Source organism: Benincasa hispida, chromosome 7 (genome assembly GCF_027475165.1).
Source record: "Benincasa hispida cultivar pf3 chromosome 7, pf3_genome.v1.1, whole genome shotgun sequence".
Classification (NCBI taxonomy): domain Eukaryota; kingdom Viridiplantae; phylum Streptophyta; class Magnoliopsida; order Cucurbitales; family Cucurbitaceae; genus Benincasa; species Benincasa hispida.
The window spans coordinates 21,255,584-21,278,770 of record NC_143484.1 but is presented as its reverse complement, the minus strand read 5'-3'; the positions used below and the strand labels follow the sequence as shown (position 1 = coordinate 21,278,770).

Below are 23,187 nucleotides of genomic sequence, written 5' to 3'. Positions count from 1 at the left end.
TGATAAAGAGTTGTTTCTGTCTAATCGTTCAGAATGTCTCACTTCTATATATTTTTTCATGAGTTTTGAGAGTTCTCAATTTTTCCTCCTACACATTAAATTTTCCCACTTAACCAAAATAGCCAGAGCCCATCGCTCCTGGGTTCTTACCCTGAGAAATACTAAGGTAACGTTTGTGGTTGTGTCTTGTTTTGTTCGATGTTAATCTAGAAGAAGGTCTTCAAGGAGTTCATGGTTTGTTTGAGGGAAAACGTGAAGAAAATGTCTTCAAAGGTGAGGTTTCTTGAAACCTTTTTTAAAGCATGTTGTAATTTAGAAACAAATGCATATCTTGTTTAATTGTTTACTGTAAACTTTGTATTCAATGAAAATGAAATTTGGTCAATCCGCTTCCGCTCAAGGTTCTCTCCCTGTTAGAGTTCCTTCACTATAGTGAAGTCAGCAATGCACCCTTGCTGGTACTCCTCCAAATTACTACTCCTCCGTTAAGAGTGAACACTGATCCTAAAGTGGATTTTCTAGAATCCTTATCAGTCTGAAAATAAGAGTCCATGTATCCAGTAAGGATCAGATCCATAGAACCATACACTAGCGTGTAGTCCCTCGTTCTCCGCAGATCTTGAGGATATTTTTAACGACAGTCTAGTGATCAAATCCTAGATAGACTAATATATATTGACTATCCCCACCGCATAGCAGATGTTAGGTCTCATACATAACATTGCATACATTAGGCTATCAATGGTCGATGCATAGGGAATTTGTCTCATTTCCTCAACTTCTAAGGTGTCTTAGGACACTACTCCTTAGACAATATTACTCTATGCTTGAAAGGTAGTAAGCCTCTCTTAGAGTTCTGCATCGGATATTTGACAAGCATCTTGTCAATGTACGATGCTTGAGACAGAGCTAACAACTTTTTCTTAGGATCTCTAAAGATCTGAATTCCCAGAACAAATTGCACCTCTCCCAAATCTTTCATTTGGAATTGGGTCGCTAGCCAGTTCTTAACTTCAGTCAGTAGACCTACATCATTCTCAATAAGTAGGATATCATCTACATATAACATTAAGAAAGCTACTGAACTGTTGATTATCCTCTTGTAAACACAAGACTCATCAACATTTTAATCAAAGCCATAAGATTTGATTGCAGAATCAAACCTTATGTTCCAAGATCGAGAAGCTTGCTTCAATCCATAAATGGACTGATTAAGCCTGCAAACCCTTTGTTCTTGACCTTGGATTATGAATTCTTCGGGTTTCTCCATATAAATGGTCTCATCAAGATTTCCATTTAGAAAGGTAGTCTTGATGTCCATCTGCCAAATCTTATTGTCATAATATGAAGCAATGGACAGAAAGATCCGGATAGACTTAAGTATGGCAACAGGTAAGAAAGTCTCCTCATAGTCAACTCCCTCAACTTAAGTATAACCATTTTCCATTAGTCTAGCCTTGAAGGTTTGCACCTTCCCATCAGCACCCCATTTTCTCTTGTAGATCCATTTGCAACCAATAGGTTTTACCAAATCAGGTTGATCTACAAGATCTGATACTGAATTGAAGTACATCGACTCCATCGACTCCCTTTTGAGATCTATAGCTTTTATCCATTCATCTTTGTCAACATCCCTCATTTCCCTTTTGTATGATAATCGATCTTCAACATCTTCTCGGCTACTATAGCTAAGATTTCAGTTAAACCCATGTAACGGACTGGTGGGTTTGCAACCCTCCCACTTCGGCGAGGTTCCCTCAACACTTGAGGTGGATTTGACTTACTAGATGATCCAACTTCAACAACTCTTGTTGAGGTGTTGGGTTCTTCAACAACTCTTGGTTAAGGTTCAGTAGTTTCTTTGGAAAGTTCATTTAACACAATTTTACTGTGGGGCTTGTGCTCCCTTATATGGCATTCTTCAAGAAAAGTAGTGTTTGTCGATACAAAACTTTTTTTTCTTTTAGGTCAAGGAAGTAACCACCTCTCGTTCCTTTGAGGTAGCCTACAAATAGACACAATTTTGAACAAGATTCTAGTTTCTTAAGATTTGCCTCAAGCACATGTGTTGGGCAATCCCAGATTCTGAAATGACGTTAACTAGCTTTACGACCATTCTATAACTCCAAAGATGTTCTGGTAACACTCTTGAATGAAACATAGTTCAAAATGTACAATAAAGACTCCATTGCATAACCCCAAAACGAGTCAAGTAAGCAAGCGTAATTCATCATAGACCGAACCATGTCCAACACGGTTCAATTTCTCCCTTCTGATACACTATTTTTCTTAGATGTACTAGGTGCTGAGAGTTGGGATACAACTTCATATTCTATCAAATAGTTTTGGAATGTTAAATCCATAAACTCTCCACCTCGATCAGATCAAAATGTCTTTATTGTTTTACTTAATACATTTTCAACTTCAGCCTTGAACTCTTTGAACTTTTCAAAAGATTCAGTCTTATATTGCATTAAATAAACATACCCATATCTTGAATAATCATCAGTAAAGGTGATGAAATATTCGTAATCTCCCCTAGATTTTACATTCATCAGACCACAGAGGTCTGAATATACTAGCTCCAAAGGTTCTTTGGCCTTATGACATTTTCTAGTAAAGGATCTCTTAGTCATTTTGCCTTCAAGGCATGAATCACACACAGGTAAAGAATTTTCTTCTAACTTGTTTAGAAGTCTATTCTTCACCAATCTCTCAATCCTATTGAGAATGTGTCCAAACCTCAGGTGCCAAAGTTGGGCATTTTCTTTAAGAGAAATTTTAAACTTTTTATGTTGAGTTATTGCAGTTTTAAACATTTCAGTGTTATGGAGGGATTTCCATGGGCTCATGCTTCTCGGCTAAGACTTCAAAAAGACTCACCAAGATATATGCTTGGGCCTTTTCGTTTGCCCGTGTCTAACGCTCGTATGCTTCTCGAACATTTCGAGCAGCATTTTGAGCTGGAATGGGAGAACAATCCTCCATTAGGATAAAACAAAGGTCATAGATTATTAAATTTGTGTTGATCGTGTTTTTCCATGAAGCGTCCATTAATTTGTCAGAGGCGAGAAGATTTAAAGAAGCGGTAGCCATTGAAACAAGTTTTCTGAAACATACAAATTATTTATAATTTTAGTTTATATGCATTAAACCACTAAGACAACCAATCAGTTTTTAGCAAAATAGTCTAATGTACCCTAAGTTACATCTATTTTGAAATGATGCTTCAGTGAGGCAGGACAAAAGTCACCATAAGGTGATCAAGTGCCCCTTCACTGAAATAAGACATTCTTAACTATTAGACAGAAACAACACCTTGTCACTGTAACTAACAGTCACCATTGTTCGGTCCAAAATTTGTTAACTTGCTTAGCAATTCTTGTAAGTGTGACCCCTCATTTTAGATTCTAGAGTTTCGACCTAATGAGCCAACTGTAAGGAAAACATCGATTGGGACATGAACTAAAGCAACTCTATCCAGTTCTAGAGATTGAATAAAGTGTCATGCAAAAATGTCATCCTTTAGGGGGACACCCATAGTGCCAAGAGGCCATGCATAAATCTTTAGTTCAACCTAATGAGAGAGACCAAAGGATGTGTTGTCACACATCCCGCTCCCACTTACTATAAATACTCTCTCTATTCACCTTGATCTTGATCTATACAAATTTCACTCATAAGGGGACACCCATGGTGCCTCAAGACCGAGTATAGACCTCACTGTGTAAATTTTAAGGAGAAATGTGAAGAGGATAAAATGAAGTATCATATACCCCATTTTCCTCCCATTAAGTATTTTGCCTAGGGTTAATTTGAAGGAAATTAAATACGAAGATTTCCATGAGCAGCAGAAGAGATCGTTCCAAATTCCATTCGAATTAAACATACACAATTACAGTCTTAAAACGGAAACTAACAGGTTATGAAAATATAGAAATTACAGCATGCTAACAGATGATACAAGGGATAGAGGATGCATACCTTTGAAGAACTATTCTTCACGAATCCCTCGATCAATCCCCAAGAGTCCAACACAACCCTCGATTACAATGAACAAAACACAACACGAACACAACCTCCACGAAACCAATCCAGTCCTACTCAATTCACGAACTGAGTAAAGACACCACTACAACGGTTACCTTGGTATTCTCAGTGTGAGAATCCAGGAGTTGTGGGCTCTATCTGATCTTGGCTTGAGGAAGAGAATGGAGGTTTACGATCAAGTAGACAATTGAGCAAAGGCGAAATAAGTCATTGTCTATCGTATATACGATGTGCTCGATCGTTTAGTAAACGGCAGCCTATCGCATGGACTTAGCCACTCGATCATATAGATATGATCAACTAAAGGACTATTGTATGGTCAAAGGTAAGCGATCGCTTAGCTGATCGTCTAGTCTCTCAATGCTATCGCTTAGTGAAACTCTTTCACTTGATAGCTTATCCATTAGTTCTTTTTGAATGAAGCAACACTCTAAATTTAGGAAAACAGTTTTCCTTTTATCTCACGGTTACCATAAAACTACTAATAACCTCTCATTCAATCGGTTATTAGAGAAATAGAAACTAATTATCATATAATTAATATATTATAAATAAATATGATAATGTATATATTTATAACCTATTGTTTTAAAATTTCATCTCATGAAACATATAAACCATAGTTCTTTTTCTATTTTATGGTCCTTAATGTAAATCATATTTACATTAATACCTCCACTTGATGTATCTCATACCTCACACCAATTATATCATATATAATTGAATTTCTTCTTGTTAATTTGAATACTTCAAATTAACCCCAAAATCTTATTCTCAACTTGAATTCATTGAGCAACCAAGGGGACTTTATGGACCTGTAGCTTGAAGCTCCAACAGTACGTGAATAACTGACTAAACTCTTTAGACACGAGATCCACCATCTGTTAACTGTTGGGCACTCCACTAAAGACCGACAAATGCACTTTTCTCACTACAGATATATTTTTGTGTCCATATCAACCAATCAACAGTGCGATAACCCTTCACAAATCACTCGTAAGTACAATTGGGCTAATTTATCGTTTTTTCCCTGTAGTTACATCTAACTCCTTAAGTACCACTAATTCCTTTAATGAACGATAAGTCAAAGTCCTACTATGACTGGGTCCTCTCTTCCAAAGAGAGGATGTGACCACTATGTTCAAGACTCGGAATCAGCTCTTAAAGGAGCAATCTATCGACTTACCCCTACTTTAGGGAAGGAGTGAATTCCGTCTTGTGTAACTGAGTTCCCAGTTTTCCAATCAAACAAATCCCCAAAAAACGTAGGCTTGTTGAGTTGGCAATCTGGCCACTTTCACTCATACTAATCAAAGGACTGCCCTCATAGGCAGGAGTTTCCAAAACACTCATGATTAAGGTCATATCACCTATGGTCGTTTTAGTGAGATGGAAGTCTCAATTATCAACGGCGTTATACAAAAAGACGAATCATCTCGTGGTCCGGTCTTATACAAACTATTTATATAGGACACCCCCGCTCACATGTCTCCACATGAATGATCAAGATCAGACCATCTATACTACGTCACAACACTTGTAACTATCTACAAAGAAGGTCGTATCTGTAGTGTCACAAGGATAAGGTATCCCTCCTTTATCCTTATACTATAGACCATTTAGGTTATTACTTAAGGCATGATCTACTTGTATATCTCATATATATGCTTAAGTTTACATACAATAACCGCGGATTTTTATTTATTAGATATGAGTAAATGCAAATAAAATAACTGTTATTCTATTAATAATAATGTGTACAAAGTTTACAAACTACGAGACTCCGGGAGAATTAGGATACCAATCCCAACATAATTAACTTAGGAAAAATCGGCTACTGATTTTTAACTAAGTAAAAGTTTAATTTGCCCAAAAACAATATTTATCTTTGGATAGTTAAACAAGTTTGATCAGAATCTACTGAACTCTTTAATAAACTTTAATCAATCTTGCATACATGTAACAAATCTATCTAATTCATCCTTCCAAGTAAGTTCCTAGGTAAGGGTGTTACGTTTCTATCAACTTAAATACCCCAGCCTAGATAGAACTCGTCTTAGAAAAAAGGTCCATCATAGATATATTTGTTACATTATTAATCTTTTATTAAGATCAATTTAATCCTATTATACTGATTTAAAAGATTAAACTAAGATTTCTAATCTCATTAGAAATATGATCTTAGGTTTATGTCAATCATATTTTAAAACAATTTTAAAAGATGATTTTAACCTAAGGCTTGCATCTAATTCTAAATTATTGATTTTAATTTCTAAATTCATTTAATTATAATGATTATAAAAAATGAAACATACTTAAAACCAATCAATTGCATCGAATGACATACTTAGAAAATTATAACAATTATAAATTACCTAAGGTAATGTTATGCTTCATACATTTTCATTTCATTACTAACTATATACAACAATTATATAATAATGTAATGAAATACTTAATAACAGTCATCCATACATACTCAAGACTATATATTATAACATTTATAGTATAAATGATGCATGGCAATAATGCATGCAAACATATAGTATAATATGCATGAGCATGTTATATTAATTAAATCATGCAATTATATATATTATAACACTTATAATATAAACGATGCATGAAATTAAATGCATAACCTATGGTAGGATTTTTTTTTTTTTTACTATATGACATATATTATGACATATAATAATAAAAATAAATCATAGATCAAATGCATAATTTAAAAAAAATTATTGGACCGGGATTGGACACCTACAACTAATTAAATTAATATATCACTTATATTAATTTAATTAACCAAAGTAACTATATACAAGATAAAATCATCAGGTTTGAAACAGGTGAACCAGACCTTGAACTGCTCAAACTGAACCACCCACCAATGATCTGTCAACAGCGATCTCTTAGCAAACACTGGCAGATCTCGTAGCCAACGTTGGCAGATCTTGTAGCAAACACTGGCAGATCTTGTAGCAAATGCTACACGATCTCGTAGTAAAAGCTAGCAGATCTCGTAGTAAACACTGATAAATCTCGTAGAAAATGTTACATGTTCTCGTAGCAAAAGCTAGCAAATCTTGTAGGAAACACTGGCAGATCTCATAGTAAACGTTACACGATCTTGTAACAAAAGCTAGCATATCTCGTAGCATACATTGGTAGATCTCGTAGCAAAAGCTAGCGGATCTTATAGCAAACATTGGCAGATCTCGTAGGAAATGCTATGCGATCTCGTAGCAAAAGCTAGCAGATCTCGTAGGAAACGCCACATGATCTCGTAGCAAAAGCTAGCAGATCTCGTAGCAAACACCGACAGATCTCGTAACAAACGTTATGCGATCTCATATAAAAAACTACAGATCTCTTAACAAAATCTTTCTTCCTCATCAGAGCATTGCTTTGAATTTCCTCTGAAACTCACGAGGAACAACATGAGCGACTCGAAACTTTAAATTACAGACTCGATCACAAACAAATAAGCCCTTAGGGGTCCTTACAAATAAATTTGTAAATCGAAAGCAATAAACTAATAATGCCAATCTCGTAAATTATCCAATAATTTCAAACACCCACATTCTTAAACATTCATCCCATGAAAAACTACATAATGCTTAAATCCCACAATAAACTGTAAAAATTAATCTAAAATTTTGGAAAAAAATTTGGGCCAAAAATGCCACTCTGATACCAATTGAAGGATCCCTATGAAGGGTCCAAAGAAGAAGCAAATCGTCCCAATTCTAAAAAATTTACAAAATGAAATTTTACAAAGAAACAAAATAGATCATGCATTGAATTAAACGAAACATATAGCATACTTGAGAAACTAAGAAGAGATAATGGGAATAGAAGACTTACCCTTGAAGAACGTAATCTTTACGTTTTTTCTTCACTGTGAAAAACACGACATCAAAAAGGGAACTACTACAAAAGCAACCTCGGTATTCACTGGATAAGAATCGAAGAGAAATGGGCTTAACTATTTTGGTGAAGAAATGGGTTGAGAGAGGAGAAGAAAAGAAAAGCAGGGGAAAGCCTGAGATATTAGAATACTTAAAAAAAGTTTCTTTTTTTTTCCTACACCATACAAATAAGAAGAAAGTATAACTAACCCACATATATGATCTAGAGAGAAAGAGGGGGGAGAGAGTTACAAGTCCCTCCTTATTTAATATATATTCATATGATAACTACCTTATCATTTAATATATATTAAACTATATGTTATATCAAATATAACATACCTTTCGAAGGAACTCTTATTCAAGAGAACTAGTGAGCGGAAGCAAGATCTTTCCAAGCAATAAACACATTCACAAACATACTAGAACAGTTATGCATATAGAGAAAATTACAGCATGCTTTCTTACTAAAACAAAGAAATTGAGAGACATACCTTTGAAGAACTCTTCTTCTAGCAATCTCTCGCTCTTGTGAGCAATCGTCTAAAAAACTCTCGCTCTCATCACAATCACGATCTGTTTGATCCTCGAACGGCAACCCTCGACACTACCACTCGACAACTTTGGTATTCTCGGAGTGAGAATCCAGGAGGTGTGAGCTCTGTATGAATTTGGTAGAGGGAAGGAGGAAGTATACGATCAAGCTACACGATCGAGTAAGTGGGAGAAAGGTTTAGTCTATCATATAGACTGTGGTACTCGATTATCTAGCAATCTCTTGCTCTTGTGAGTAATCGTTTAGCAATCTCTCTCTCTCGTGAGCAACCTTCTAACAATCTCTCGCTCGATCGTTTATTCTCTCGAAAGGGCTATCATATAGTCTCTCGTGAGCAGTCGATTAGTAATTCTATAATGAAGTGATCATCCAAAAATGAAAACTCTTTTCATTTTATTCTTCAGTTATTAAAACTGAAAATAACTCCCACTTCACACACGGTAAAAGGAGAAACCAACTAAAACAATTATCTAATAAATATAATAACTAACTTATCATATTATATTTATAACCTATAGAATTAATATCACATCATATGTAATATTTGAACTATAGTTCTTTTCTTCTTTATTTAATATAAATCATATTTATATCAATTACTTCAATTAATGTATCTAATACATCAAATCAATTATATCACATATAATTGAATCAATTTAATAATATTATATATAATTAAATTCCCTGTTGTTAATTTGAATACTTCAAACTAACCCAAAAACTTATTCTCAACTTGAATTCATTGAGCTATCAAGGGGACCTTATGGACATGTAGCTTGAAGCTCCAACGGTATGTGAATAACTGACTAAACTCTTTAATCACGATATCCACCATCCGTTAACTGTCGGACACCCTACTAAAGATCGATAGTTGCACTCTTCGCACTACATATATATTTTTGTCTTGGATATAACCAATCAACAGTACAATAACCCTTCACAAATCGCTCGTAAATTCAACTATACCAATTTACCGTTTTTCCTCTAGAGTTTCATCTAACTCCTTAAGTACCATTGATTCCTCTATGAACAATACATCATAGTTCTACTATGAGTGAACATTTCTCATGCCATGAGAAAATGTGTGGCGCCACATCGTTCAAGGCCCGGATTTAGCCCTTCAGGGAGCAATCTATCTACTTACCTCTGCTTTGGGGAATGAGTGAATTTCATTTTGTGTAGTTGAGTTCTCAGCTCTTCAATCAGACGAATCCCCAAAGTGGTAGGTTTAAGTCGAAAATCTGGTCATTCGCATCCATGCAAATCAAAGAATCGCCCTCATAGGCGGAGTTTCCAACTAATTCAAGATTAAGGTCATGTTACCCATCCTAGTGAAATGAAAGTCTCTGTCATGAACGACGTTATATAATAAGACTAAACATTTCGTGGTTGGTCTTATACAAACTCTTTTGTATAGGATACCCCCGCTCGCAAGTCTCTACATAAATGATCAGTATCAGACATCTGTAGCACTTTACAACACTTGTAATCGACAAAGCGGGTCGTATCCTTAGTGTCACCAGGATAAGGTTTCCCTTATTTGTCCACATACTAAAAATTATTTAGATTATCACTTAAGGCATGATCTACCTGTATGTATGCACATACATGCTTAAGTTACAACGATAACCAGAGATCTTTAGTTTATTGGTTTGTGGTTAATGCAACTAAAATATCCCATATTTCACAGATAATAATGAAGAAAATATCCCATATTACTACATCACAAATGTTTGTTCATACACATATTTACAAACTACAGGACCCTACGAGATTTAGGGCATCAAACCCAACACTTTTCTCTCACCAGTGACTTTTAATATAAATCACATTTATATTAATTTTAACCATATGAATCCAATTTATATAATTATTATTTGAATCATATTCAAATATTTATTTCCTCTCATAAATACTAATTATATCATATATAATTAAATTAAATTAATTATATCACATATAATTAATTCCCTTAATTACTTTGAACAATTCAAATTAATCCAAAAACTAATTCTCATGAAATCCCGTTAAGCTATCGAGAAGACCTCATAAACCTGTAGCTTGAAACTCCAACGGTACGTGAATAATTATTTAAACTCTTTAATTTAAATTATTCACCATCCGTTAACTAACGAACACTCACTAAAGACCGTTAGCTATACTCTTCGTACTACAGATATATTTCTGTGACCATTGGATATAACCAATCAACAATATAATGACCCCTCACAAATTGCTCGTAAGTATAGCTAGGCCAAAATTACTATTTTGTCCATGTAGTTACATCTAACTCCTTAAGTACCACTGATCCCTCTAATGAACTAGTCCAACTATGACCAAACCCCTCTTGAGCCAGGAGAGAGTGTGGCGCTACATTGTTCAAGCCTCAGAATCAACCCTTAAGGGAGCAATTTATCTACTTATCACTTAAAGGTGATCCACCCATATGTCTCTACATACATGTTTAGGCTACAAGATAACATTGGATGATAGTTCATTGGTTTATGATTAATGCAACTAATTTTGAAAAATTTTATTACATAAACAAAATGTTTGTACATTACAATTATAAACTATAGAACCCTAAGAGATTTAGGGCATCAACCCCAACAAACCGATAGTTTTAATGTGAATCATATTCACATTAATTTTAACCGACGATTTTTTTATGAATCTCATTCATATAATTAATATTTGAATCATATTCAAATATTGATTTTTCCCATTAAAATTTATTATAATGTATCCAAATACATTATATTAATTGTATCTTATACAATTAATTCCCTTTAATTAATTTGAACAATTCAAACTAATCCAAAATTAATTGATTCTCATTAACCCTTATTGAGCGAGCAAGCGGATCTTATGGACCTATAGATTAGAAGCTCTAATGACATAAAATTAATTAATTAAACTTTTTAATTAAATTAATCAACATTCATTAACTACCGGTCACTGCACTAAAGATCTACAATTGTATTCTTTGCACCGTGGATATGTTTCTGTGTTCATTGGATATAACTAATCAACAATAATTTGACCTTTCACAAATTACTCGTAAGTACAATTGGCTTAAAATTACTGTTTTACCCATGTAGTTAAATCTAACTCCTCAAGTACCTCTGATCCCTCGAATGAACAATAAGTCATAGTCTAACTATAACTACATCTCTCCTAGCCAGTGAGAGGGTGAGGCATCTCATTATTCAAGACCCAGAATCAACCCTTAAGGGAGCAATTTATCTACTTACCCTTACATGAATTCTTTCTTGTGTAGCTGCATTCCCAACTCCCTATTGGGTTTTATGTCCTAAAAAACTCGCAGTTTGTAAAATAATAAATATTTTCTATATTAATATACTTGTTATTGATCTCATAAATTGTAAATTCAATAAACTAAGATCCATGACTATTATATGAGTACTTGAACATTATGTGGAGACATAAGAGTGGATCAGGTTCGAGTAAATAGTCAAAATGATCTATGGTACATGAATGAGGTTGGGTACCTTATTCTGGTAACACCATTGGATGCGGCCTACTCTGTAGTTGTTACAAAGAGTTGTAAAGTGCTACATACAATGTGATCCTAATTTGTACATGTTATGACATGAGGAGTGGAGGCATCCTATGCAATGAGTTTTCATAAGATCAGAACCAAGAAATAAGTCACTCTTACTTTATAACGTTGTTTATTGTTTAAGACTGACTATTTCACCTATATAACCTAGGTTAACTCGATCTTAATCCTGAGCTAGCCATGAACTCCTGTTTGTTCGAGATTATCCTTTGATCTACAAACGGTGAGAGTAGTCCAACAGCACTGCTCAATAAGCTTACCATTTTAGGGATAAGACCAGATGAATAGCTGGGGACATAGCCTTGCAAGATGGAGTACACACCTACCCGATTTAGGGATAGAAGAAAGGTTGTTCTCTCAAGTACTGAATCTAGGTCTTGAATAAGGGGCCCCACCCTCTCACTGGGCTAAGAGAGTTTGGTTTAGTGATTGGATCACAAACCAGTTGTTCATTAGAGGATCAGTAGGGACTTGAGGAATAAGACGTAATCTCGGGGGTAAAACAGATATTTGACCTAGTCGTTATTACGAACAACCTGTGAATGGTCAACTTGCTGATTATGGTTAAATCATGTGGACATAATATATATCTAAGTGAGGGGAGTACAACTATGGGCTTTAGTGGAGTGACTCATTAGTTAACGAATGGAGATTAAGTTGGTCTAATGAGTTTAGCCAATTAATCTCGGATCATTGGAGCCCATGATCTGTAGGTTCGCGAGGTCCCCCTACTAACTCGTAACGGACTAGCTCTAGAATAGCGTGATAAGTTAATTTGAAACGTTCAAATTAGAATTAAGGGATTTAGTAATTATATGAGATATAATTATATGTTTAATTTTAGAATTAAACGGAATAGGAGAATTTATATATTTAAATATGATTTAAATATATAATGATGAATATGTGTTAAAATTAATTTAATATTTGATATTAAATTAATTAAGTTTTATTTAATAATTAATTTATGAAACTAATTAAATTTTCATTTTTAAAATCAATAGATTTTATAAAATCAAATTTTGATTTTTAGATAAAATTGGAAAATTGGAAAACCAAAAAGACACAATGGAAAAAAGAGTTTTTCCATTATCCATCACCTAAGTAGCTACACATGAAGCAATATCTTGGCCTTGTCTTCTCCAAGCATGAGCTGCAACTCATGCAACTCTTCTCTTTGCATGTTGATCTGTAATATAATGAAGAGATTGGAGTGAAAATCGGGCATGCAATCCATAGAGAATTTTAGAGAAAATTCGGTTTGAAGAAAGGTTCTTTAACAAGGTTGTTGCAGTGAGCTTTTCTCCTCCATCCCTTGATTCAAGCTTGTTTTGAGTCCCACAACTCTATCTAGAGCACCAAGAGAATAGTGGAGAATGTCTTGAGGTGGTCTACAACAAGATATAGAGAAGATACAATCCTTAGATAATCCTTGTGCTTCCGCTGCTGTTGATACAATCCTTCACTCCTCACTCAAACGAATCTTCAAAATGGTAGACTTATTGAGTCAGCGAATTTGGCCACTCTCACCCATGCAGATCAAAGGACCGCTCTCATAGGCAAGAATTCACAATTCACTCAAGATTAAGGTCAAGTCACCTATGGTCATCCTAATGAAATGAAGTCTCTTCAAGTAACGGCTTTATAAAGAGAGACTAGTCATTTCATGGTTCGGTCTTATACAAACTCTTTGTATCGGATATCTCATTTACATGTCTCCACATAAATGATCAGAATCAAATCAATTGTGACACTTTACAACAATTGTAACAATTCAAAGTGTGTCGTATCCGTAGTATCACCAAGATAAGGTACCCAACCTTATCCATTTACTACAGACTTTTTAGGTTATCACTTAAACATGATTTACTTGTATGTCACCACATACATGTTTAGGCTACATTAAATAACCTATGATCTTAGTTTATTGGTTTTGGATCAATGCGACTAAATGTCAAATAAAATAGCAACTTATTTTATTAAATAAATAATTTGTTTGTACAAATAAATTACAAACTAAGAAATCACAAGATTTAGGGCATAAACCTCAACATGAGGATCATCACCTATAAGTATCATGTCATCAACATAAAGGAGTAGAAAGATAATACCCTGAGGAGTCTGATGTCGAAAAAGAGATGTATCATGGGGACTAAAGATAAACCCAAGTTGAATAATAGTTGAACTGAATGTGGCGAACTACGCACGTGGAGCTTATTTCAGACCATATAAAGCTCAACGAAAAAGGTAGACTTTCTAAGGTGGAGGTGAGGTGCCAAGGGGAGGTTTTATATACACCTCTTCAAATAAAGTGTCATTAAGAAATGTATTTTTAACATCCATCTGCAGAAGAATGGTTGGGAACTAGAGAGAGAAGCGTGAAAGAATGATAGACCGAAAAACATACTATGTTCCCAAAAGGTAACATGATGAGATATGCATAATCGTCTCGAGATAGGATCCCAATAATGATAACCTTTATGCTTGGTTCCATATCCGAGAAAGTAGCATAGGCGAGCCTGTGGTTCAAGTTTGGTGTGTTCATGAGGCTGAAGTAGGACAAAACAAGCACTACCAAAGACTTTCAAGTGAGAGTAAAAAGAAGAAGTGCTATATAGGCGTTAGAATGGAGAAATATTATGAAGAATGAAAGATGGGAGACGGTTAATGATATAGACAGATTTGAGAGTAACCTCACCTCAAAACTTCTCTGGACAGGATGCAGAGAGAGGTTGGATACAAACAGAATCTAAGATATGATGATGTTTTCATTCTGCTCAACCATTTTGTTGGGATGCATGAAAACAAGAACGTTGACTAAAGGTGCCCTACTAGGTGAGAAAAAAGATAATGCTCAAACCTTTTTACTCTATGGCATTATTCATGCGAAGAATTTTAATAGTACGAGAAAATTATTTTTGAACCGTATTGGCAAAGGCAATGTAGACTTGAGACAAGGTAGAATGATTTTTAAGAAAATATATCCAAATAACCGAGAATAGTCATCAATAAATAAGACAAAATAATGATAACCATTGACAGTTAGGGTAGGAACAAGACCCATATATCAGAAAGAACCAAGCCAAGAAGTGTATCACATGAAGTTGATGAATTAGGGAAAGACAATGTAGGTTGTTTAACAAGTTTACAATTTAGACAACCAAAATAATCAATTTTTGAAATATTATTTAAATTTCCAAAAGAGACTAACTTGTGAAGTTTGTCCGGAGAAGCATGACCAAGACGACAATGCCATTGATATATAATAGAATTAGTGACAGATGCAGAGATAGATGGGGAATCAAAAATTCGAAGTGATGCGAGCTCAAACAATCGTCTCACTTCGCAACCTATACTAACTATCTTTCTCATGTGCCGATCCTGAACCAGACAACTATTAGAGGAAAAGGTAATAGTTAGACCAAAGTCACAAAGTTGGCCCACAAAGGCAAGATTGAAGTTAAGATTAGGGACATGATAAGTACTGGGAAGAGTTACGGTGGGTGTGGTTATAGTACCAATATGAGAAATAGACATGCAATTTCCAATAGCAGCCTGAATGGGGGGAAGTGATGAAGAATGAGTTAAGGAAGATAAAAGTGAAATATCGAGGTCATGTGATTGCAATAAGTAGAATCAAGAAGCCAAAAATTACCTGATCTAATTGCAAGGGTAGAAAAATTGGAAGAGATTACCTGTATAAGTAACTTTTGAAGGATAGTGATGAAAAATTTAGTAGGAGAAGGATCATCCAAGAGGGAGGCAACATAAGCAATAAATGAGGAATCTGCTTTAGAAAAGCTCATTGATTGCATGGATCAGCCTAAATGGCGAGGTGGTTGAATAGCACAATTTTCCAAAATATGATCATGTTTCTTACTATACCTAAACTCAATTGTAGCACAATCAACAAATTTATGACCATGTAGTTTTTACCATTTGCGTAGAAAAGAAACTCATAGTATTTGACCATTATAAATGGGTGAACCAAATCAATCAGACCAACTCAAACCAATGAACAAAACTCAAGGAACTAAACTGAACCAGACCCAAATTAATTGGACCAATCTAACCAAACCAGTTTTGATGAGACCGAACTGGCTGAATGTCACGATTAACTCAAGGAGGAATTTGAACCCTCAAATCTTCGATGGAATCAATCAGTTCATGATGGATAGACAATAAAGCGGCATAAAACTGAAGGATTCTGAGGATGAAACCCACGCTGAGTGGTGTAAATCTGAGAATGAAACCCACGGTGAGAGAACCACGGAGGCATAGAGCAGAGGTTTGGCAGCGTGGATTTGACGATTCGTGAGCTGAAGTGCGATGGAGCAGAGATGGGCGACGATGCTGGATGATCCGAACAGCGTGGATCTAGGCAGACGGAATTGGTACTGGAATAGAGATCTACGGTGCAGATTTGGTAGAGGCAGTGTTGAGTGGAATGGAAAGTAGATAGGCGCACGGATCTGAGCGGGAGTGATCTGAGGCAGTCGAAGCTGATCTACCCAGATCTGTACTGGACGGTTCTGAACGAACCATGGCGCGGCTGGTCAACGGTGGATCTGGTCGACCGTAGGACTGGTCCAGGGCGGAAAACAAGGCACGGTAGAGGCAGACTTATAATGTTAAGGGGCATTTGATACATAGGTTTGGAATCTTAAATCTATAGAAGTTAAGATTTATAAATATTTAGTTTGTGAAATAATTTATTGTGTTTAATTATCGGTTAAATTTTAGATTAGTTTAAATTTATCATTTTAATTATTTTAATATAGTTAAATTTAAAATAAATTAGAAAATTTAGAAGAATATTTTTTTTCAAAAAAAATTAAAATAGAGATTTTGACTAAAATTATAATTTTATTTAATCTATTGTTTTAATAATTTGATATTTTAATCCTACTAGATTTTGAAATAAAATTTTATAGACTTTTGTCACTTTAACTAATTTGATAATTATCAATTTTTATAACCATAATATACTAACTTAAAATTGAAATAAACTAATATTTTAATATTAAATTCAAAAATTGGAAAAATATACTTTTTTTTCTTATTAGATTATATTTGAGGAATAAAAAATCATAAATTTTGAGTTTTAGTTTTTATTTGGTCGTTAAGTTGTTTAAACATTTTAAATCTTTACATTTAGAAAATGATTTTAAGTTTTCAAGCTAGTTAAAGTGACCAACAAAAAAAATTAAAATGTTATTAACTTAAATTTGAGCTTTCAAACATATATAGTTCTACACATATAATCTAAATAAATATAACTATACAATTACAATCTATTGCCGTGTTTGAAATGACTTAGAAAAAAAATATCTTTCAAAAATTCATTTTTAATTAAACACTTTTGATAAAAACTCATTAAAATTAAAAAAAAAAACATATATGTATTGCAATTCTTTCTTAAAAGTGTTTTTATATACAAATTTGTCTAGTTTGTTATATACTAAGAGTATTTTTATTAACGTTTTTCAAGGTTGGTTGGTGGCGGTCGCCGGATGTGGCAGTCGGATGGTGGGCAATCGAGTTGGTGGCCAAAATTTTGCCAGGGAGAAGGGGGGTTGCCAGAGGTTTGTCGATGGTGGTCGGAGTTGACTAGTGGCGACTGGAGGTTGGCCAACGATGGTCACCAAGGTGGCGGCCAGAGTTGGTGGCGATTGCCGGAGGTGGCAGCCAAAGTTCGTCAACGGAGGTTACTGGAGGTGGCGACCGGAGTTGGTCGGCGGCGGTCACCAAAGGTGGTGTCAAAGTTGACCGGCGGCATTCGCCAGAGTTGGCCTACAGCGGTTGTCGGAGTTGGCCCGCGACGATCGTTGAAGGGAGGCGGGCAGAGTTGGCCGCAGTGGTCACTGAAAGTGGTGTCCGAAAGTTGACCGATATATTTCCTAGATTAAAATAATTTTTTTTTTTAAAAAAATAACCCATGGTTTGAATAGAATCAAGACTTCCTAAATCCATGCCCCAATCAAAGGTTGGGTTTAGGATGCCTAACCCATCTAATCCCAACCCTTGAAACAAACACCCCTTAAATGTGGAGCTTTGATACCATGTCAAAATATTGGTATTTTATTAACGAGCCTGATTGATTTATAATGAGAATACATGGGTAAATATACACAAAATATAGAATAAATAGAGGAAGTCTATGTCCAGCCTAAATTAGGGATAACTTACAAATTAGATATTCATATATGATAACAGAAGTTAACAAATAAATTAATGGAGGGACCAACATTGTAACCAAAATCAAATTTCGAGTTTGAAAACTCAAAGATTAAAATGCAACATTAACCAAACCTCGTGGGCAAAGAGTATTTTTCCCTAACTTGAATTACAAACAAAAAAAGAAATCAAAGCTAAAGAGAATAAATTTGGTGTCACATCCCCTTCCCAGATTACCCTTTTAATTCGAGAAGAGATGTGAAGATAATAATTGTCAACCCTCTTATAACAATTACTATCCAACATACTTATGAAAACCTGTATTCTTAGCACCTGTTAAACATGATTAGCAATTTATAATTCTCTAGGACTTACCAATCTCAACAATAGTTTAAAACATATAATTTACTGTTAACCGAAAATATCAATATTAACATACATAACAAATTCAGAAACCACACTTATATACAACACAACACATCGAAGTTTTTATACCACTTATATACCACAATTAAGCTCGGTTGTAGAGTTTGTGTTGTATATAAGTGTGGTTTCTAAATCCATTAACATAAATATCAACATTAACACAAATATCAGTGTGGTTTCCAAAACCTTCTGGCACACGGCTTACATTTTCTAAAACCGTCTAGCACACGGCTTTTGTATTATATACAACACAACACAAATATCAACATTAACATACATAACATAGGTTTACTCATAAATAACTTTGTCATTTAAAAACATGGATCACACTTATATGCCCTAGTTTGCTAATACATAACTGATTCATTTCTAAGGCATGCGTTGGAGAAAATTGTGTATAAAAACTTCATATGAACTTCCTATGTATTGGAATTTATTCGTAAAAATCACATCATAAAAAATTTATTAAAACTTGTTACTCACTTGTTGGGATTGGTGTCTTAAATCTCTATTGTATTCCTATAGTTTGTAAACTTTGTATAAACAATTTATTATTAATAAAATAATTGTTATTTTATGAGCACACTCAATCCAATAAACTAAGATCCTAGGTTATTTATGTAATTTAAATATGTATATAGAGACATACGAGTGGATCATGTTTAAATGATAACCAAAACAGTTTGCAATAAATAGATAAGGCTGGGTACTATATCCTAGTGATACTATGGATACGGCCCATTTTGTAGATGTTACAAGTATTGTAAAATGCTACAAATGATCTTATCCTAATTATTCATATGGAGACATGTGAGTGAGGGTATCCTATACAAAGAGTTTGTATAAGATCGATCACGAAATGACTAGTCTCATTATATAAACTCGTTGATAATGGAGACTTGCATTTCACCTGGATAACCATAGGTGACATGACTCGAATCCTTAGTGAGTTGTGAACTCCTGCCTATAAAGACACTCCTTTGAATTGTATGGGTAAGAGTGGCTTGATTACCAGCTCAATATGCCTACCATTTTGGAGATTCATCTGATTGGGGAGCTAAAAACACAGTTACACAAGACGGAATTCACTCCTTCCCTGATGTCGGAATAAGTAGATAAATTGCTCCTTTAGGGGCTGATTCTGGGGCTTGAACAATGTGGTCACACCCTCTCTTGGCCCGAGAGAGACTTATCATAGTTAGACTCTGATTTATTGTTCATTAGAAGGATCAGTGGTACTTAAGAAGTTAGATGTAACTATAATGACAAAATAGTAATTTTTGCCCTGTTGTACATACGAGCAATTTGTGAAGAGTCATCGCACTGTTGACCAGTTATATCCAATGGACATAAAATATATCTGTAGTGCAAAAAGTACATATGTCAGTCTTTAGTGGAGTGACTAACAATTAATGAATGTTGGGTAATTTAGTTAAAGAATTTAATTAATTATCCAAGTACCATTGGAGTTTCAATCTACAGCTCTATAAGGTCCCCTTTGTAGCTCATCATGGACTATTGAGAATTAATTTTGGATTAATTTGAATTGTTCAAATTAATTGAAAAAAGTAATTATATATAATATAATTGATTAATTTAATTATATGCGATATAATTAATATAATGTATTTCATACATTATAATATAAAGTTTATTCGAGAGGAATTAAATATTTGAATGTGATTCAAATATTAATTATATGGATGAGATTCATATAATTGAATTTAGTATAAACGTGATTTATATTAAATGTCATGCATTATTGAGAGAAATATAAACTATAGGTTATATTGCGTTTGATACAACATAAAAACTATAGGTTATATGTTATATTCTATATAATATATAGTTTAATATATTTTGTATGATAAGTTTGTTATCATATAATATATATCTTTTTTAATTAAACTTTGAATTTAATAAAAGGAGGGAGTTATAACTCCTTCCCTCTTTTTTCACTCAAGAAAAACGTGTAAAGAGTTTTGCAGTTGGATGTTTTGTTTAGTTTTGATGGGTGTTCAATCGTGTTCTTCACAATGAGTGTACTCTTTAAATTCCTCTCTCAAAACTTTCTTTCTTCTTCCAAATTCCATAGCAGAGCCTACCCCTCATGCTAATTCTCAATCTCTAAGGAGAATACAGGATTTTCATTTGTGGCGGTGTCCTGTTGTGTTTTCAGTTTTTGAAGATCTAGATCCAGATCGAAGAGTTCGTGATCTAGATAGAGGAAATTCATGAAGAAGATTGGCTTCAAGGGTAAGCGTTCTTCTTCCCTACTTATTCTGCTATTTTTAGCATGTTGTAATTTAAATCTTATAATGAATAATTTTGTTTTGTTCTGTAAAAGTTTTGTGAGTCTGTGAAAATTAGAAATTGGGAACGAACCCCACGCTTTCGCATAAGTACCTTCATCGGTTTCCTTTCAATTGGTATCAGAGCCAGGTTTTGGTCCAAATTTTGTTCTTATTTTCCATAATTAATTTAACAAAATTAGTGGGTAGCATTCTGTATATGTTTATGTGATAAATGTTTGTGAATGTGAATAGTTTACGATTATTGGATGTTTTCAGGATTGGACTGTTTACATTTATCGCTTTCAATTTACAAAATGCTTTGTAAGGTCCCTTTTTTTGGGCAAGTCTGCAATTTAAAGTTTTGAGTCGCTCGTGTTGTTCCCAGTGAGTTTTGGAGGAAAAAAAAAGTAACACTACGATGAGAAAAAAATCTCTACTAAGAGATCGCTCAACATTTGCTAAGAGATCGCCCAACGTTTGTTAAGAGATCGCTTAGTGTTTGCTATTAGCGATCACTCAGTGTTTGGTAAGAGATTGTTGCTAATAGATCGCTGCTGAGAGATCGTTGGTGGGTGGTTCAGTTCGAGCAATTCAAGGCCCGATTCACTTGTTTCAAATCGGTTGACTATTATTTTGTAATAGTTAGATTTTTTTAATTAATTAAATTAATATAAGTGTTATATTAATTTAATTAATTATTTAGGTATCCAATTCCAATCCAATAATTATTTTATTGTGCATTTGATGTATGATTTATATTTGTTATTATATGTCATAATTTATGCCATATAGTAAAAATCCCAATATAGGTTATGCATTTTATTTATGCATCATTTATATTATAAATGTTATAATATATAGTTGCATGATTTTATTTTATACCACACCCATGCATCATATAATATAAGAGTTATACTATATGCTTGCATGCATTAATAACATAGTCATGCATTATATTATAAGTGAATATATAGCTTGGATGTATGGATACAATGTATGTTATTAATTATCTCATTACTTTATGTATGTTTAGTAATAAAATGGGAATTGCATGATGCATGACACTACTTTAAATAATTTTATAAATATTATATTTTTATAAAGTATGTCATTCGATGCAATTGATTTATTTTAATTTATTTCATTTATTTTATAATCGTTATAATGAAATGAAATTAGAAATTAAAATTAATAATTCAGAATTACATGCAAACTTAAGTAATATCGCTTTTTTAAAATAGTTTTAAAAAATAATTTACTTTGACCTAAGATCACAAGTTTCTAATGAGACTAGAAATTAGTTTAATCTTTTTAATCAGTTTAGTAGAATTAAATTGATTTTAATAAAAGATTAAATTTGTAGCAAACATATATATAAGGAACCTTTTATCTAAGGCTAGTTTTGTCTAGGCTGGGGTATTTAAGCTAACGGAAACAGAACACTCCTACTTGGGAACTGGCCTGGAAAATTGAAATAGATAGATTTACTAATAGATAGATTTACTACAAGCATGCAATTGTTGACTAAGATTTGTTAAAGTGTTTAACAAACATTAATAAAAATTGTTTAACTATTCAAAGTAAGTGTTACTTTCGGGCACACTTAAACAATCACTTAGTAAAAATAATTAGCCGTATTTTTCCTAAGTTAAATAAATCCTAGGTTATTAAAATACTCAGTGGGACCAAAAAGATGTATACGATATGCCAATTTTTACTCACGTTTATCTTTTAATATTCACATTGTGAGATTCATGCTTGGCCTTGAGGCACCTTGGGAGCGTCCCCCTTCGAATGGTGTTTGCATGGGTCAATATCAAAGTGAATGGAGAGAGTATTTATAGTAAGTGGGAGAGGGATGTGTGTCAACGTGTCCTATGGTCTCCTTCATTGGTTTTCACTGTGAGATCTTCTTGCACGGCCTCGAGGCACCCTAGAAGTGTCCCCCTTTAGATGGTTTGTGCATTAGGTCAATGTCAAGGCGTACTCCAAAAATGGATAGGATCGTTTTAGTTTTTGCCCCAATCGATTTTTTCCTTCGGTTGGCTCATTAGGTCGAAACTCTAGGGTCTAAAATGAAGGGTCAATTTACGAGAAATTGTTAAACTATTTAATGATTTCTTGACCAAATCAATGGTGACTAATTGTTATAGGATTAAAAGTTATTATGGTGTAATAATTTGTTGAGAA

General features: G+C 33.9%; 1 protein-coding gene across 7 annotated transcripts in view; it reads left to right on the top strand.

The window, feature by feature from the left end:
- Positions 1 to 21,731, top strand: part of LOC120081626 (uncharacterized) — a 50,478-nt gene extending 28,747 nt beyond the window's left edge. For 5 of the 7 annotated variants that reach the window (XR_016530900.1, XM_039036657.2, XM_090315852.1 and 2 more), the window contains one exon: positions 17,592 to 18,248. Coding sequence is in view for 4 of the 7 variants with exons in the window: in XM_039036657.2 (XP_038892585.1) it covers positions 17,592 to 17,988 (397 nt within the window). In the remaining 3 variants the exon portion in view is untranslated. Of the gene's footprint in view, positions 1 to 17,591; positions 18,249 to 20,882; positions 20,960 to 21,382 lie in introns of those variants that run through there. The other 2 variants (XR_016530896.1, XR_016530886.1) reach the window with 2 other exon arrangements.
- Positions 21,732 to 23,187: the final 1,456 nt, after the last annotated feature.